This window comes from Helicoverpa zea, chromosome 10 (genome assembly GCF_022581195.2).
Source record: "Helicoverpa zea isolate HzStark_Cry1AcR chromosome 10, ilHelZeax1.1, whole genome shotgun sequence".
Lineage (NCBI taxonomy): Eukaryota > Metazoa > Arthropoda > Insecta > Lepidoptera > Noctuidae > Helicoverpa > Helicoverpa zea.
Genome location: NC_061461.1, coordinates 1,974,883 through 1,992,481, shown reverse-complemented (window position 1 = coordinate 1,992,481; position 17,599 = coordinate 1,974,883). Strand labels below are relative to the sequence as shown.

At 34.3% G+C, this 17,599-nt stretch overlaps 1 protein-coding gene across 3 annotated transcripts in view; it reads left to right on the top strand.

Annotated features, from left to right (window-relative positions):
* LOC124634019 overlaps window positions 1-17,523 on the top strand; it is a 111,463-nt gene extending 93,940 nt beyond the window's left edge. For 2 of the 3 annotated variants that reach the window (XM_047169417.1, XM_047169416.1), the window contains exons 2-5: window positions 10,261-10,645; window positions 12,522-12,763; window positions 13,451-13,963; window positions 14,193-17,523. In XM_047169417.1, the coding sequence (XP_047025373.1) occupies window positions 10,435-10,645; window positions 12,522-12,763; window positions 13,451-13,963; window positions 14,193-14,465 (1,239 nt within the window). In that variant the 5' untranslated portion in view covers window positions 10,261-10,434 and the 3' untranslated portion in view covers window positions 14,466-17,523. The remainder of the gene's footprint in view (window positions 1-10,260; window positions 10,646-12,521; window positions 12,764-13,450; window positions 13,964-14,192) is intronic. The other variant, XM_047169418.1, reaches the window with a different exon arrangement.
* Window positions 17,524-17,599: the final 76 nt, after the last annotated feature.

Below are 17,599 nucleotides of genomic sequence, written 5' to 3'. Positions count from 1 at the left end.
GTAACTGTTACCACCTCACTAACTAACTACTAATATTGTAGAGTATTTAGCTTGGTTACATTTGTAAAATCCTTGTACTTGTGAACCTCAAACTGGCTTGGGTTAAAATTATTACGACACTACCTAGGGCTTGATTCTGCTAATTTAATAATGTGACAATTAGATAACAATTGAATCTCAATAGCAGTTTTAACCTTAGCGGACATTCGGCTATGTACCTACCCAGATAAGAAGTAGTCTTTATCTTTCGTTGATAAATGAACTATATAACACTTAAATAAGCGCGATCAAGCAAACACCAAAAAAATATTATTATTCTTTACTGTACACAAAAATATTATAAACAAACACAAAATACATAAGTAATATTCAATGGCGAGCTTAACCCAAAGTTGGGTTCTCGAACAGCAAACCTTAGAGCGATAGAGAGAAAAAACTCCAGCTTTATAATATTAATTTAGACGGGAAAAAACATCTCAATCCTTATTAAATACTACATGCATGTTATTCCGATTGACAAATTGCGTTACATTCTTCTCCACGTTCAATTTAAAAATTCTTAAAATCTCCAAGCAATTAAAAGCCCATCCATCCATTCACAAGTTCCTCAAAACTTTTAATAAGATATAATATTACAGCGTGGCGAGTTTGTCCTCATTAATATCAATCTCGCAATAGTTTGCACATATGAGGTCGTGTAATTTCCGAGCGCAACGACGCGCCGCATTGCTGCGAACTTCGCGCTTTTTCATAATAACTTCCGTGGTATGTTTAATAGGTCCTTTAGGTACTGTTGTACTTTCCACTAATACTATAAATGCGTTCATGCAAAAACTATTGAATGTATTTTAATGAAACTTGGCAGGAATATAGCATTAAAATAATAAATGATGCGGGATTCCAACAGAAAGCGGCTGAAAACGCTGGTAGAAGCTAGTGCTATATTCAAAAGTCTATATCGAAGGTCTTAAATGCATAAAATCACAAAAGGGCCTCTGAAGAAAAATAGGTGCGTAATGATAATGTTCAGTCAGTAATGACCCTTATTTCTGCTGCACCCACAGTGGGAGAAGTAAAAGCATGAATTATTTGCATATGGGTTCTTAATTTAACCGTAGAATAAAACGGATTACGATAGAATTAACTAAATAAATTTAAAAATATTGTAATTCCACACTTAACTAAAACAGCTTTTTCAATTCATTTAAATGACTACAATTAACATAACATAACTTTTTACATTTAAATCTCTTCCAAATCTTTTAAATAAACATCTAAGCATTCAACAGCAAAATGTTTCTACTTAGAATTTAGCTCATAATCGGATCATTTGAGAACCTTTTAAAGTTTTTAAAGTCCTCTAAAACTTACAACTTTTACTTCGTAATCCTTTGGACTTTTGTAGAATATTAAGCTAACGAATGTTCATTGTATCTTTATTTTCAGTAAATTGAAGGGTACAAAAATGGGTACATTGTATCAAAAATGAAATCAATTTAGGTGCGGGGCCCTCATTGTCATTGTCATTTAAACTTTAATTTAAAAAAAATAAATGAATATTCAAAATTTCTCATTCCAATAACATTAATATAAATATTTTTCTGGTGTATCAGTACACGTCTTGGTTTACTCTCCGTGAATAACTAGTATCGTCCTATAGTAGGTCTTATCTATCTCATAAATCTAATACACAGCCTATTTAGCACTTAAGCGGACGTCAATAATCATGGATCCCTCATTACAATTAGCGGTCCCTGCACGTGCTGATAACACTAAGTATTACAAATCCATATGTTAGTAGACACAGCTCACAGCTTCTGATAACTGTGTCTCAAGATTCTTAACCAACCAAAAAAGTATTAACAATTTAATGAAAATAAATTATATTCAAATCACATAGTTCTTGAATAGAAGAGCTCTATTGAAAGCTGAAGCTTAACATAAAACTCGTATCTCATAGTTAGTTATAGACATATTAATAAGTAGGTTAGATAACAAATTTATTATAGTTTACCAATAAAGTAACAAAATCTTTGCATATATCAAAGCAGTATCAACTTATTAAATTCTTTTCATATTGAAGTGAATTCCAGAAATTCCTTCATAATTGCGTGTGGTTGTGGTATATTGCAAATATTTTAGATGCTTTTACTTTAGTTCGACTTGATGAATCACTTAGGTTCCGATTAAAGTATGCTAGTTTAAGAACTAATTTTATAGGAATAAATATTAAGTTTACATCTATTTTTATAAAGGTTTATTACATTTATATATTTTTCACAATTTGGCCACTTCATAAGGGACTATACCTCTTTTAGGCTTTACGATTTTTTAACACTCTATATATTGGTGAAAGGCGAAAGGATAATAAACCATAGACACTCTGACGCAAAGGGGGACTTTCTTCTAGAAAATAAGTAGGTATGATGTTATCCCCTTTACAATGTAATTTTGAAATGGCTTATATAGTATCAGACTACTGGCCAATAAACAATCTGCAATTGAGCAATCTGTTATGATAACAATCGCTGAAAGTGTGATCGCTTGTAACCAACAGTCCAATGTAGATTATATTATTACGAGAAGTCATTTACATAGTAGCTTAGCGTCTTTGTAAATCGCTTCAGACAGTCATAGGATTGGTAGGGTCGTTTTTAACTGGACAGTCCTATAGTTTGGTCTGTACTTGCCCCACTACAAAACTAAAATTATGCATTACATTTTAATTATATCAACAACTTCTTACACGCCGCACCTAATCGAAATAGTAATAAACACAATATTTAGACATGAAAATCCTACAATTTCTTGTGTAGATGCTTGCAGTTTATGGAAGACATTTAGAAACAATTACTAGCAAATCTACAAGCAATCAATTGCTTTAAGATCAACAAATCAATAGTTATTGCCAATCCGTTTTGCTATTCACTGCCAAGACTTGCCATAAAACTCTCTATTTTATGAACCGTGGGCTTTACATATACATACACATTAACGAATCTTTAGCAAGGAGTAGGTACTTAATTTGAATGTTGTATTAATGCGTAACTCGATGGCTTGACACCAGGAAAAAGCATAAAAAAAACTTAGGAGGCAGTTGTTTAACCAGTAGGCTACCAACTCACATGAACTCTTTATAGATAACAACAAAGTAAGTAGGTACTACATTGGTGGTACACCCAAAACTATCAACTTAGTGTTCACAGCTAGTGTTACGGCGTGACGTTAGTCGTTACTTCTACTAGTTTATGAGAGCTTTTGGAAGCTGTCGACAAGATCTCGTGACACGTGTTTACGAGGCAAGCTATACATGAGTTCGGTTTGAGATGTACAGGGGGATAAAAGAGTGTTGGACGGTCATGTAGTAAATGTAGGTAGGTATATAAGGGAAAATAACTTAGTAAAAGTCACGTGAAAAATAATTAAATAAGCCACTTGTAACTGTTTCAATATCATACTTGCTTTCCACCTTAGATATTTTCATTTTCACCAAGGCATTTCTTTTAGACAAGTACCTTTTTATAAGAACTATGTGAAGAAATTTTCTTGCTGTCTTTAACAACCTTTCAAAAAAGTTAGTGTTATTGTTGCATATTATTTCACTTCTTAGTTAATTTATATTTACCACAACTGCAAAAATACTTCCGAAAATTCTCTCAACCTATGAAACCTAAAAAAGTTATCATATATTTTGCGAGGCGCCATTACTCCTTCCATCCCAGGCCGTTAGCGATCAATTTCATAGAAAACTGCAGCGGAGATGCACTTACCCTTAGGGTCAATTCCCACTGAAAGAGCAGCGGCCGGCAGCGGCCGGCAGCGGCCGTAATTGCAAGGGATTGAGCGCGAGCGCGGCGGGCCGCGCGGCGCCGCGCGGCGCCGCACCGCGCCGCGCTCTTACATTTTCCGTGCTCTTACGGCCGCTGCCGGCCGCTGCTCTTTCAGTGGGAATTGACCCTTATTGGTTCACGCCAGCCGCTAAATGCGGCCGACACTTAGAAATCAATTAAGATACAACCATCTGTTTGGATCCGAACGCTTATGGCCAATGAAACTACTGGCTCGTGTAGTTATTAACTAAAAGTTATGATAGGAACATGTGGCAAAGATTTTTGAAAGTTTCTTTTAATTATTTGGGTTAGTTTCCGAAGGCTGGAACTGAATTTCGTAAATGGGTGATTCTTCGAGACCGAGTGTTTTTGACTCATTGATCTGGCTCAATTTTTTTTTGCTCTTAGACCTGAATTGACGTAATAGTTTGACCCAGTGCCTTATGTGCAATATCATATATCGAAGGCATCGAATTGCATCACGTAGATTAGGATTTAAAAGGTGCTGATTAATTGCTGGGTCAGATTAATTGTGACAGTACAGATTAATGATACTTCCTTTATTTTTCCAATGATCTTTATCATAAAACTAGCCGTTTCCCCGCGGTTTCACCCGCGTATCGTGGGAGCTATTGCCCGCACCGGGATAAAATATAGCCTATGTTACTCGCAGATAATATAGCTTTCTAATGGTGAAAGAATATTTAAAATCGGTCCAGTAGTTTTTGAGTTTATCCATTACAACCTACCAAACAAACAAACAAACAAAGTTTTCCACTTTATAATATTAGTATAGATAGTATAGATTTTACCAAATATTGAAATAATTACTCCTATTACCTTCTACTTAATTTATCACTTTTTTTTGGCTCACACAAGAAAATAATTATGAATTAATTAAACAGTAACACTTTCATTCAAATTAATCATTTATTAAACCTCTTACGGTTGTTAAATCACACTAGATTCAACGCTATAATAATTATATGAAATGGTAAACTTATTTTAATAAGACCTCTTAATAACACAAAACAAAAACGTATCTTAGCTTAAAACAAAAATAAAATTCACCGAAAACAAACTCTTAATTAAAAAGAAATGAAACTTACTAATCAAAATCAGACTTAATTTTTCAGTACGATAGGAACTCTAAGCTTGAGATAGAAGAAAACTAATTAATATCCTACCTAGATTAATAAAAAATACTAAATTTTTCATCATCAGTGTCTATTAAGTATGGATTTATATTTTCTAAATCGACACTAAAATGTTTACTTCCATCTCTTAAAAAAGTATCTCTTGATCGAAAATCAGGTTAGATCTCCCAAACTTGCAGAACGATGAATAATTAAATTTGAGTTTTTCAGGAACTTGGATTCATTTCTCCTATCAGTAGTTTTTTGTTTTCTTCTTTCCTGCGTATATAGTTTTGTCTATTCCTTCTTGTTTTTCTTTCCATAATTCTTCATTATTATTTATTCTGTCATATCTTCTCTTATCCGCTAGTCTTTTTTCTTAGTATTTCTTCTCTTGTTTATAATTTTTGTTATTCCATTTTAAAAAAATATGGATCTAAAAAAATATAAAGCTATTCTAGCGACGATAAAAAAAAAACCAAAACCTCTTGCACAGAAATTGAACTTCGGAATAAAAACCAACAGGCCATTTGCTTTATTTTTTTGTATTACTTACTTAAGTAATCTTATTGAAATTAAAAATAAGTATAATTATTTCCACGGTATTTGAACAAAAAACAATGCACTAGAAGCCAACACAAATTAACAAATAAGTATACAAACTACAATTAAGAAATGTCTTTAGACATACCTACCTGTAACATATGCCCGAATTTGAATGAAACCTAATTCATATGTCCCGCTCAAATTCATCTGGCTTTAAGAGCCAGATGAATCCAGACTAATGGGGGACAGAAAAATTAGGAATTCGCAGATTATCAAATCCTGCTCCTTTATTTATAAACGTAAAGCATCAAACATGCAATTAATGTTAGCAAAACCCTCTTTTAAGACACTTTGCTTTGGCAACAAAACGATAGTAGATACACACTATCAGTTAATTAAGACAGATTGATATGACTACTCGCCTTACAAACACCAGATGACAACTTGCGATTGTATTTTTCTGCAAAAATACGTCCGCTCACGAGCACTCACTGTCACCGTTCGGTGCTGACCGGCGCGATCACTTACAAGTAAATATTACTCTTTCAAATATTTTTTATTTTACGTATAGATAATGTTTGAACAAATCGAGCCAGCTTAATGATGAATTTAGTCGGGGACAATTTTTAAATTTATGTAATTATGAAAATACACCATTCTTTTATATTTAAATATCAAAATATTAAGAAACACATATTTAAAGATCATTTGGATTCATTAGTTTTATTGTAACGCGACCGTAGCTCGCAGAAAGTTAAATAATGCAACAAAAACCGTCGTTGGGACACACCAGACTAATTAGGTTTTACTGTTTTCTGCTAACTTAACTATAGTTTTTTTTAATAAATTCTAATTAGTTACATAAGGCGTCGATAGACATTTACCTTTTACATAAAACCTGAAACTGGTATTCCAATCGAAGGATATTTGCATGTGTTCTTCGGTCAAAAACATGTCAAAACTGTGTTTCGAAGAATCACCCAAATGTAATTTCGATAAAAAAATTGAATGAATGGTTCTTACTTCACTGTATTTTTAATAGACATTTTAAAATGTGCTTTCAAAGCAACTAAGTTGTGAAAGGCTAATGATATGTCATGTTTTGGAATTTTTAAGAACCCCGAATATATGACAAGGCAACCCATTATTTTTCGTAAACTAATTGGACAAGAAAACCGCCTTCAGCTTACATTGTTTATCGTAACAAAGTTACAGCATAATTTATGTTTGTACATAACTATAGTTCGGCCATTCAGAGAATGCGTTCCTGACACGTCGCGATTGAACTGACGACGTAATAACATTCATTGATTATTGATATAATAATGTTGTTTTAATGCTCCTCAATTGTTAAAACGGTAAACAACCAGCAAAAATATTTTTATCGTAACTGCAACGCCATTGCAAAGTTACGTCGTCAGTTCAATCGCGACGTGTCAGGAACGCATTCTCTGAATGGCCGAACTATAGGTACATATAGGTAGTAAACACAAAGTAAAGCAATTAACAAAAATGAAGTAGATAAAGGTATCATAAAAGAGTTAACGACATCCCGACAGCCAGCCGTAATCTTTACTGTAACCGCCAAATACGCTCGTAAAGTATCCGACCGGTAACAGAAGGTAGAGACTGAAAAGAAAATCCACACGAGGCAAAATAAAATGTGTTTTAGTTAAAGTTTTCAGGAAAATAATTAAATAATACTAATATTATCAACTGTGTGTTATGTGTGGATCTTAATTCATCACCTTCTTTCTAGTCATAACACTGGAAAGAAGGTGATGACTTAGAAAGGGCGTTTTGTCATATAGTGAAGATTTTGTTTAAGTTCACAAAGGCTGTATCTCTCAATTTTGTCCCATTTATTGTTATAATGGTAACAGAAATAGGTAGATGTACATCATCTGTGAAAATTTCAACTGTACCTATAACTATCCCGGTTCGAGATAGGTAGCCTGGTGACAAACAAACAGATGGGTAGCGAAGTTTTAGTAATTGAGACTTATCTTTCGGTACAGAACCCTAAAAACCTTTTGTAATAATTTCCCATTTCTTTATCCCCGTCACACGTAACTAACTTTCTCGTGGTAAAGGACAGCTTGGTATTTACTGAACCAAATATGGCAGCGGGTAAATTATGTACCTAACTTCGTGAGCGTCGGACGAATACTAATATTATATCGGCTGTATATTGATTGACTATAGAAAAAAGTTTAGGGCAAAATGTACCAAACTTTCTGAAATATTTATAAATCTTGGAAACCTTTTTTGTTTGTTTTGTGAAACTTTTACCTACCTGAAATACACAATAACAATCCTTTTTTTTAAGACGTGTTTTCACTAGGTAGATATATTTTCTGATGATAGGTACCTATGTACCATGACAAGATAGTTTTAACAAACGAGTTAAGAAAAGTTATAACTTATAAAACATTTAGCAATAAAAATAAAAAGTTAAAACATCTAAAAAACTTGCTCGTAATCACTCGAAAAGACACAAAACAGCAACAGTATTTTCTTACGAACTAAGAAACGTCGCCGCTTACCAAGTGTTTATACTTAGTTAAATGCCAGACGATATTAGGGCACAGATGTAGGGCAAAACCTTTTAAACGAAAGAGCTGTGATTAGCCTAAGATAGATAGTATTATGTCTAAACTTTTCTTATATAGGATATAGTTACTCCATAGACATATTGACTCGTATCCCAAATTAAGTATCATGGACTTAATTTAGATCCTAGCGTCCGTCGTCATTTTTAACTGGCTTCTCAAAAAGGAGGAGGAATTTTTATAGACGTTTACTTTAAACAGAAATAGTGTTGGCACCATAACACAGTATCATTCTCAGAGAATATGTTTTGCATCTATTCCAATACTTTGATCTCATAGACGAAATGCAGGTACGCTTGTCACTCGAACCAACTTATTGACTCTATGGAGTAATGTAGCGTTTTATTACGTGGTTCCAGCATCATTGTAAAACCTGGATATTAAATTCTGAAAATGCTTATATTCTCAATTGTAAAGCCATTTTACTATAACGATAACCGAACCATATCCAGCTGTCAAGCCGATTTGACCTTATGGTTTGGTTATCGTTATGGTAAAATAGTAAAACTCGTCTCAATAATGAAATTATAAGTTTATTGAATGAATGTAGAGGTGGAACAAATGTGGCAAATGGCGTTCTATAATATCGCAACGGACGACATCGGACGACCTCTGTGGCGCAATGGTCACCAAGCCGGACTGCCGAAACTGAGGTCCCGGGTTCGATTCCCGGTTCGGTCGACATTTCTGTGATGAGCATGCTTGTTGATCGTGGTCTGGGTGTTACAATATGTATTTATAAATATGTATATGTGTAGCTATATGTAGTTTATCAGTTGTGTTAGCACCCATAACACAAGTTAATTAGTAACTTACCATGGGGCTAACCAACCGTGTGTGAAAAGGTGTCCCGACATTATTTATTTATTTATAAATATCACATGTCCATCTCGAGACACCTTTTGCGGAGAACAACAAAGGACAAAAGCATACAAAACACTTGAGAATAATTGAAAATCAATAAGCATTCCTAACAAATACCCACTACAAAGGATATGCGAAGATATAACGATCACAATATTTGTCTCGCGAGCCTCAGAAGATTGATAGGCAGTCGTTAGCAAAGGCATTCCCAACGGAATATCTGCTATTCCAAACATACGTGAACCTGTAATCCAATCCATAATTTAGTCTGGAACTTTAACAAACAATCCAATACTTTGAAAGAAAATTACTTAACTAAGTGTTTTATTCAATTAGTTTTTCGCTTCTTTGAATTATTTTTTCAGAAAAGTTTTTGGAGGGAATTAATTAGAATTGAAAAGTAATTATGATTAATGATACATAATCGTGGAATTATATAAGTAGACGTATGGGTGAAAATAAAATCCTTGGGTTAGACGATACGTAATCATAATACGACTAAGCGAAGCCGTAATCGGCTTATAGCCACAAATACAATATGGCGAATGAACAGCAAAATCATAAAGACGAAATAAAAACGTTTAACAAAACGATGACACATACAATACAACAGTTCAACAAGTTTATTATCAAAAGACATTTAACGTATACTTTTATTATCAACCTCAATGACGATTACCAAGAAATTGCAATTCAGTCTATATAATATGATTCATGGAAAATTATAGCTGAATAATCAAAGAAAATGTGAAAAGGTTATTCAGTAAATTACTAGTTTGCGAATATTCCGACATAATGCTTGTTTTTATGTTCCTTTGATCGTTATGATTGATTTGTTATTCTATCACTCGAAATTGAAAAAAACTGCTAGCTAATGACTCCTGTTTCTTTGTAAGATAAACCAAGGAATTGATTTATTTATTCGGTTTTGTAACAGGAACATTCTTCAGTTCCAAATGTTACGTGAAAAATGTTTGTTAGAATATTTTACATAGTTACGTTTGGCCCAAATATTTTATCACCGACCACCACGTGTCTTCATATTGGACTAAGTCCAACGACAGTTATTAAACTGAAACGATGGAACATTATTATGACAGTTTACTCTACAACAATAAAGCTTTAGAAATACAACAACAATTTGTACGGAACGGTTTGTTTACTCTGCTGACTTTCAAAAGTAATGCGTCCTGAAACTTTTATCGTGTTTCCAACTCTATTCACCTCGCATTAGTTAATCCTACCATGCGACCGTTCGCGTTCGTTTTAAAGCGGAAATAAAACAAACTAAAACACGGCGAGCCGAACAGACGTTTGAATTTAGCCTGGTTTAATCTTGGCGTGCTACACTGAACTAATTACTGGCAGAGACTTAGCGCGAGAGCGGTGTGCACGCATACCGGTACACTATAGTGCGAACGAGACGGAAGTGGGCAGTTTTCCAAGATGAATTTGATGTTTCGGAAGAACTTCAGCGGGGAGAAGACCCTCTCGTCTAGCGGGGGTGGGGGGAAGGCGCGGGGCGCGCTGGGTGCAGGGAGGAACGCGAAGCGCCGCGACCGCGAGCGATACTCCTGCATGGAGGAACACCACTACAAGACCCACATATTCTTCTCCGCGGCTCCGCGCGCCAGTGCTCAATACAACGACCTCACAGGTAAACGTACGCCATCACCAGTGACAGTGAAACCGAAACTTGTGTTGTGTCTTAAGTTTCTTAACAACTTTCAAGTTGAACCAAAGTTGAAGTGTGATCTTCTCACAAAGGACCCGTCCTTTAAATTAGTAAAGTTTGCAATGGCCTCGTTAAATCTGTTCAAAACACAGCAGACATGAAACGCCATCGTAACTATAAATACATAGTTTTTGACAAGTGACGCGTGTTTAGATTGAGTTTATGAGACATGCTTGTTTGCAGCAGTTAACATGATCACGAGTGCTTTTGATGTAAACAAAGCTTTAAGAAGTTTCGTGGGCTTCAGTGATACAAATGTGTTTCTCCAGTCAGATGGAACTGGCGTGAGGCGGTTCAAACTGGTTCATTTTTGGCGCTTAACGCAAAACATCTCGAGGTTACTTCCCGCGTAAGTGTTGGTGACACGCAGATTATACAATATTTATAATTGGCACGATTTAATTCACTATGTTTATTACTAACCTTCTGAGGAATAAATCATTTTGATATCTGTTCGAAGATCGTCAATTAAATGTCCAAACGTAAAGGTATAATTACTTGTTTTGTGTGTAAATTATATGTTTGTAGACGTTCAAATAGTACCTAGTTGTTAGTTTTAGTTATCAATCGAAAATGTATATCATTAGAGCTTCTATTAGGTAAGTGTTTGTTTACTATTGTGTAATGATGTTCAAAGAAAAATTGAAGCATGGTCGCTCATTTCATTTCCGTGATGACATCAATATTTTCAGTCGTTATTAACTTTTCTTGTCATTAACAGCAAGCGAATCAGTGTTTTAAAAAATGTTTATAGTGAAAGAACTTTACATTTACAACGTTTGAATTATTCGGATTTTTCAGTGGCCTTAGCTCCAACTTACTCACTTTAATGTGATTCTAATGTAAATATAAGTGACATGAATCCTAAAAAGCTTATTTTACAAAAACACTAATATTACAATGACTTAGTCTGATTTGGAATGTTCATTACTTATTTAATTTGTATATAGCTGAATATGGTTGATTAAATTACTTAATTTAACGCAATCGGATGGATAATTTAACTTTAAGACAGCAAAATCGAGACGTGATCTACGATAGATTATTTGAAAACTATCCGTTTGCCCTCAAAGTCATTAAAACTTTGATCTTCAAACTTTGGAACTTTCTTAAACAATTTAATACACAAACTTTTTCTTTTTACAAGTCTTCGTTTCAAAGTTGGAATTTCTCATATCGTTTATTTAACAACACGTGTATCCCCTAATACCCAAACCCCGGAACTATTTTAGCACTCTCATGCGTCGAACTTAATTTTTGTTTCAATGTTACAAATGATGCTTAAAACGGAAAACTTTCCTAACCAAACGAGTTAGGAGCTTTCTTTTTTGCTTCGGAACTCGAAACGCCGAAACTTCTTTCGAAGGCTTACAGAAAATTAATCAGTCCAAACAACACCAACAATAAATTGCAATATCGCCCAAAAACATTATTTCAACAATTTACTTAACCATTTTCAAGAGGCTACACCAAGTTCCATCATTTCTTATACCATGTACACCTTCACATGACTTCCTTCTCTATATTCACATAAGTACCTTCCTATACCTTCTCACACTGAGACAACTACTCAGACATCCAAAAAGTGTCCTATAATTGCTTACCCACTCTTCTCGAACTTTTTGAACCTTGCACCTGACTAAAACCTACCTTTATTCCTTCTAGAACCCTATATGCACCAAGATAACGGTAACTCTACCTACGTAACAATCACGCACCCCGAACTTGTGAAGATTTCACAGATGATTCTACCACAGTTCTTTTCGAAATAACAACCTTTTCTTCTAAATGTCCACAGAACGATGCGGGCCTGTACTGGGCGGTGGCACGGGCCCCGAGCCGGAGCCGCCGCAGCCCCTGGTCACCCGGGAGCCCTCAGTCTCCCTGCTGCGCTGGGACAGGGGTCCGGCGACCACGACCACAGTGCCGACGACCACGGACCGCCGGAGGACGGAGCCCGTGTCGCTTGCAACGCTCCAGAAAGACTGCTTTGTTATTCCGGCGCACGCACTTGATCGGTTTTTACCTGATGGAGTGCCGGTTAGTATTTTTTTATGCAGTTTTAACTAAGATTCACAAAAAAACCTTCATGGAATGGTCTGAAAGAAATGAAATGAGAATGCATGGAAAGTCGTATATCAAAAGCATTTTACGCAAAATAAATTAACAGAACGTGCTCGATTTAACGTAACAGAGTTACGTACTTTTACTAACTTGCAAGTCAGATTTAATATTGACAGCGAATATAAAATCTCCACCATTCTGCTTTAACGTTTACAACTAACAATTAATCATAATTAGCGCTGATACAGCGACCCCCATTTACATAGTTGATAGCCACACTTAAGCGACCCAAGAATTAAAGATGGCCTGGACGAGAAAATATTCCACCAAGACAATGATAAATGGTGGACAATTTTTATTATTGTCTCAACGAAGTTAAGAATTCATGTAGACGAGCCTACTACAAATTAGCATTTAATTAAAACCAGTCCAAGTTAAAAAGGTTTTGTTTTGATGACCTTGCGGTCATTGTGAATGCCTTTTCAGGTCATGTTGGGCATTTTTTCTGATTCATAAATAAATAATTTATATAGGTATCCATGTGTAGTTTCTCAAAGTTAGCGGTCTCTAAGAGGCAATAATTGCCCTTCTAAACAATTTACAATTGACATGCAATCTAAAACCGATGCACGATGTTATAAATTCTGTTTTTCTCAATTTCAGCTACCAGTTCCGCCTCCAACGCCAGAAAAAGGAATGACAACAAAGACTGCACAAAACTCTCTTAGCATCCTCGAAATAGCTGATCCCAAGCTTTGTATATTGGCCCATCTGATGAGTCCTCTGGAACCAATCGAGCCAATACTGGAATCCCCGCTTGCCAAACCCTTGATAAGACAGAAAGCAGCGGCAGGAGAACTGCTGAACGAGGTGGCACAAGCCAACACAGCAGTTGGAGGGATGTTGTTAGCGAACATGGAGAAAAACGCGGAATTTCCTTTCATATCTTACTATGTGATAAATACTACGCAAACGGACCCTTTGCTTTTCTACAATAATATGAGATGTTCATCTCTGAACAAGTTCGACCCGAAGACCATAAGGTACTCGGCAGCACATACGTTAGACTTGTATAGTGAAGTGGCGATGATCTGCAGACCGCCGTTCAACGACTTAGCTGGAGGACCCAAGAAGTCGCACACACCTACGACTGGATTCATCATTAGTGTTTATAAGGTGAGGAATATTTCATTTAATTGGATTTAGAATTAATTCTTGCATCAAGCTGCATAATGGCCATTGATCACTCAAGATTTACTTCATTCTTATTTTAGCAAAAAAAAATCGACTTTCTCATATCCTTTACCAAACTACTTTACTTACGTAAAAAAAGGATAGTTAGTACCTACGATTCGTAAATGACGTAATTAACTCCGTACTTACCCAAAGCCTTCTTCATTTCCAGGTCTTCGAAGGCGACGACGGCGAGCGCTTCGAGAGGAACTGGCTGTACTGGACCGGGGCCCGAATGCTATACCGTCATTTACCCCACACGGTGGGCATGAGGAAGATAGCTCTCCATAAGTCTGTAGCTGCCCACGGAGACAAGATGTATCTCCTGGTCTGCGAGTGTGCCAACCTAATGGACGATCTATCGGGAGCTGCGATGCTGGTGACGGCGTTAAGGGCGCGCCTATGTGGATACACGGGGCTTTACAGGCCTATACAGACGTTCTAGTAGAGGGACTGGGCCTTAGATGGCCTTGAGTGTGTTGTATTGTAATTTGGAGACATCATAGGTTAGGTGCCTAGTTTAGTTTTCTTGGGTAATGAGTTTGGGTGGGGAAAGAATGATGATCCTTACGGTCAAGTTTGTATGGTAGAAAACAGAATATGTGAGATTGAAAAGACAGACACAACCTTGTCGTAATGCCAATTATCTGGAAAAGTAGATATTCTTGCAGTTATCGTGTTCAGACTAATAGAAACTGTGAAAACTTCCCAAATTCATTGCCCAAATTAAGATTGGATCTCTATATTAAAGTCAATCTAAAGATGTCTCGTCAAATTTGGTCACAAACAGCACACGTGAACAAAACGGACCAAAGTACCTATTAATATTACATTTAAGACTATCTTAAATGGTGGACGTTTGACTGGGTACAGGCGAGTCGAGCCGAAGTGTTCTTCATTTAGATTTAAGAAATTTAATATTAATAAAAAAAAACCGAGTGAATCTTTTCTGTAGCCGCCATTTTTCTCAACCTCCCACTATACTTTTGATATGATCTACTACAAGACACTTCAAGTCACTTGTTTAGATAAATGATTAATTAAGTAGGTACATGACTTGACAATATTTTGTTATATTTGTGTAAAGTCTTCCAAATTACGGCGTACCTACGTAATGTACTAAACAGTTCGATTGATACCGAGATTAAGAATAGAAAGTTAACGACAGCTCAAAACTCCCTTTTCTATTTTTGCCTAAAGATACAATTTATTTTTCGAGTTTTTCAATTTTTCTAACATATCTCGAGATACATATCATTAATATCGCAAGATGTTCAATCGATAATGTTAATAGCCATTGCCAACTGTACTTCACTGTTTCATATTCTTACTAAATTAGAAATAATTAAATTGTGATGCTCACGTAACAAATAATAGTTTACCTTAAATAAATAGACCTGTTGCTAATTTACTTAGAAACGCACAATAATGTTAAAAATGCTAAATATTCATTACTACTCTCCACGAAATAAATAATTATAATCCTGATCAAGAATTATGAAACGATTTAGATTCTTTTATTTGAATGTTAACGAAATATTTGACATTTTAGTTCCTACGAATTATTATAAAATTATACTGCGGTGAAATAATAAACATTCAGAAGCTTATATAAAGAAGAGTGGCCAATTTGTGTCATAAAATATGTAGATTTATTGTTCTTAATCTTTACGAAATAACTAGATTTGTAATATCATAGCTTGATGCACAGACTAAGCTTAGTTTAAAATATGACAAGTACCTAAAGTTAGAGCGAACAGATAAAAAAGTATGTAAATACATACGATACCTAAACAATAAAGCTACATCAGACACGGTACTTCAATAGCAAAAAATGATACCTACATACAAGCTTTTTGAAATTGGTCATCGAAATAGAGCCTATTTCATTTTATATACTTTCATTTAAGTATGCTGAAAAAATAATGTAGTTAGGACCAAAAGTCCAGTATCATAATCCAAAATTACAAAATATTGAACACAAAAATGTCAAATGCAAAAGTTGTATCAGGGCAATTTTATAATTCTCTGATGTACAGAATATATTCTTTGGTAATTGTGTCAGTTACTCATAACAGATAACAGTACCTATTTAGGTATTTTGTAATTTTGATTTTATTCATGAACTTTTGTAGCAGACATTACTACCAAACCTTAATCACAGCAATATAAATATTTATGTATACCTATTATAGTTACAATAATTTAAAAGACCAAAAAGCCTACCCGATATTGTGATTCATTAATGATTAAATTAGGTGAAAAGCACAGAGTATAAGCATAGTTGTCTGCTTGAGAAGCATCAATAAGATTGTATTAAAAAATTAAAATACTGTTCTAGCAAATAAATACATTGTAATTAATTTATGCTTTTTTAATATATCTAGAATAAAGAATATTCGTTTCTAATATAATAATACTATAATTAGGCATTAGAAACAGAATGAAATTATGTTCAAAGAAATCTTATTTTTCAGAATGAGCAAAACAGCATGGCATAGCATAGACTATTGCATGCAGGTTAAATTAAAGAGTGTTTTATCGAATTTAATTTTAACCCACGATGGTATATTCATTTTTTTTATTAAATGTGAGTATTTTTGAAAAAGGAATATGTTCCAAACATATTTTTTTTATTTATTTCTAGTCATTACAAGATGTTATTTTGCTATGGTGCTAAGTCTAGTCAATTTGTAGTTAGCAATAAAACAAAGCTTGCATATAAAGAATTTAAATAACACTGTTAAATTAACCACTTATTTACTTTAGTAGATACTAAGTTATATTTTTAATAATAACGTACTTATCTATAGATTTTGCCAACTTAATCCTACCTATGCAAATATTTTTCAATTAAAGTTTAAAAATTTCGAAAACACCAATTCGTTAGAAGTAGGTTATCTCATCTTAGAGTATTATAGTTAGTGTTTAATGCAATTTTATAAGGCTTAATAAATTAAATTAATAATAATTAATAGGATTATTATAAGGAGTTGACATGTTCGGGTTGTGTGGTACCAAAAATCTAACTTTTGCAATTAATAAATAAAAAAACAATTAATTAAATTGCTATTTAAAAACTACATAGTATTATTACGAATATGCTTACTTATTTTTGTAATACCTTGGAAACTCTCTGTAGAAGCATTTTGAAATAAAAAATGGGTGGACTATACACATCATACAGATGATTCCATCAAAGGGCATTTTATTTATTTTTTTACAGATACCTTCTAAAACCCTACTTGCTTATCAATTAAAAAATTACCTAGACACAATATTTTGAAAAGTTAAGGGTGACCTGACCCAATAAAAAATTGGCATCACTATTTTTAAGAACTATTTAAATTCAACTATGTTTAAAACGATTGTATTATTGTAATAAAAGCAATTTAAAATAATTAATGTTTGGCTTGAAAAGCTAGAGTGCTGGCTAAGCTCTGTAGAATGTATAGAGAATTTAATTAAATTTCAATTATTTTTATAATAAAATTGAAATTAAATGTTGTGTTTATTTTTCCCTAATCTCCCCTAATCCCTCAATATGGCAGAAATGGAACACTATTTTCTTGGAAGAAA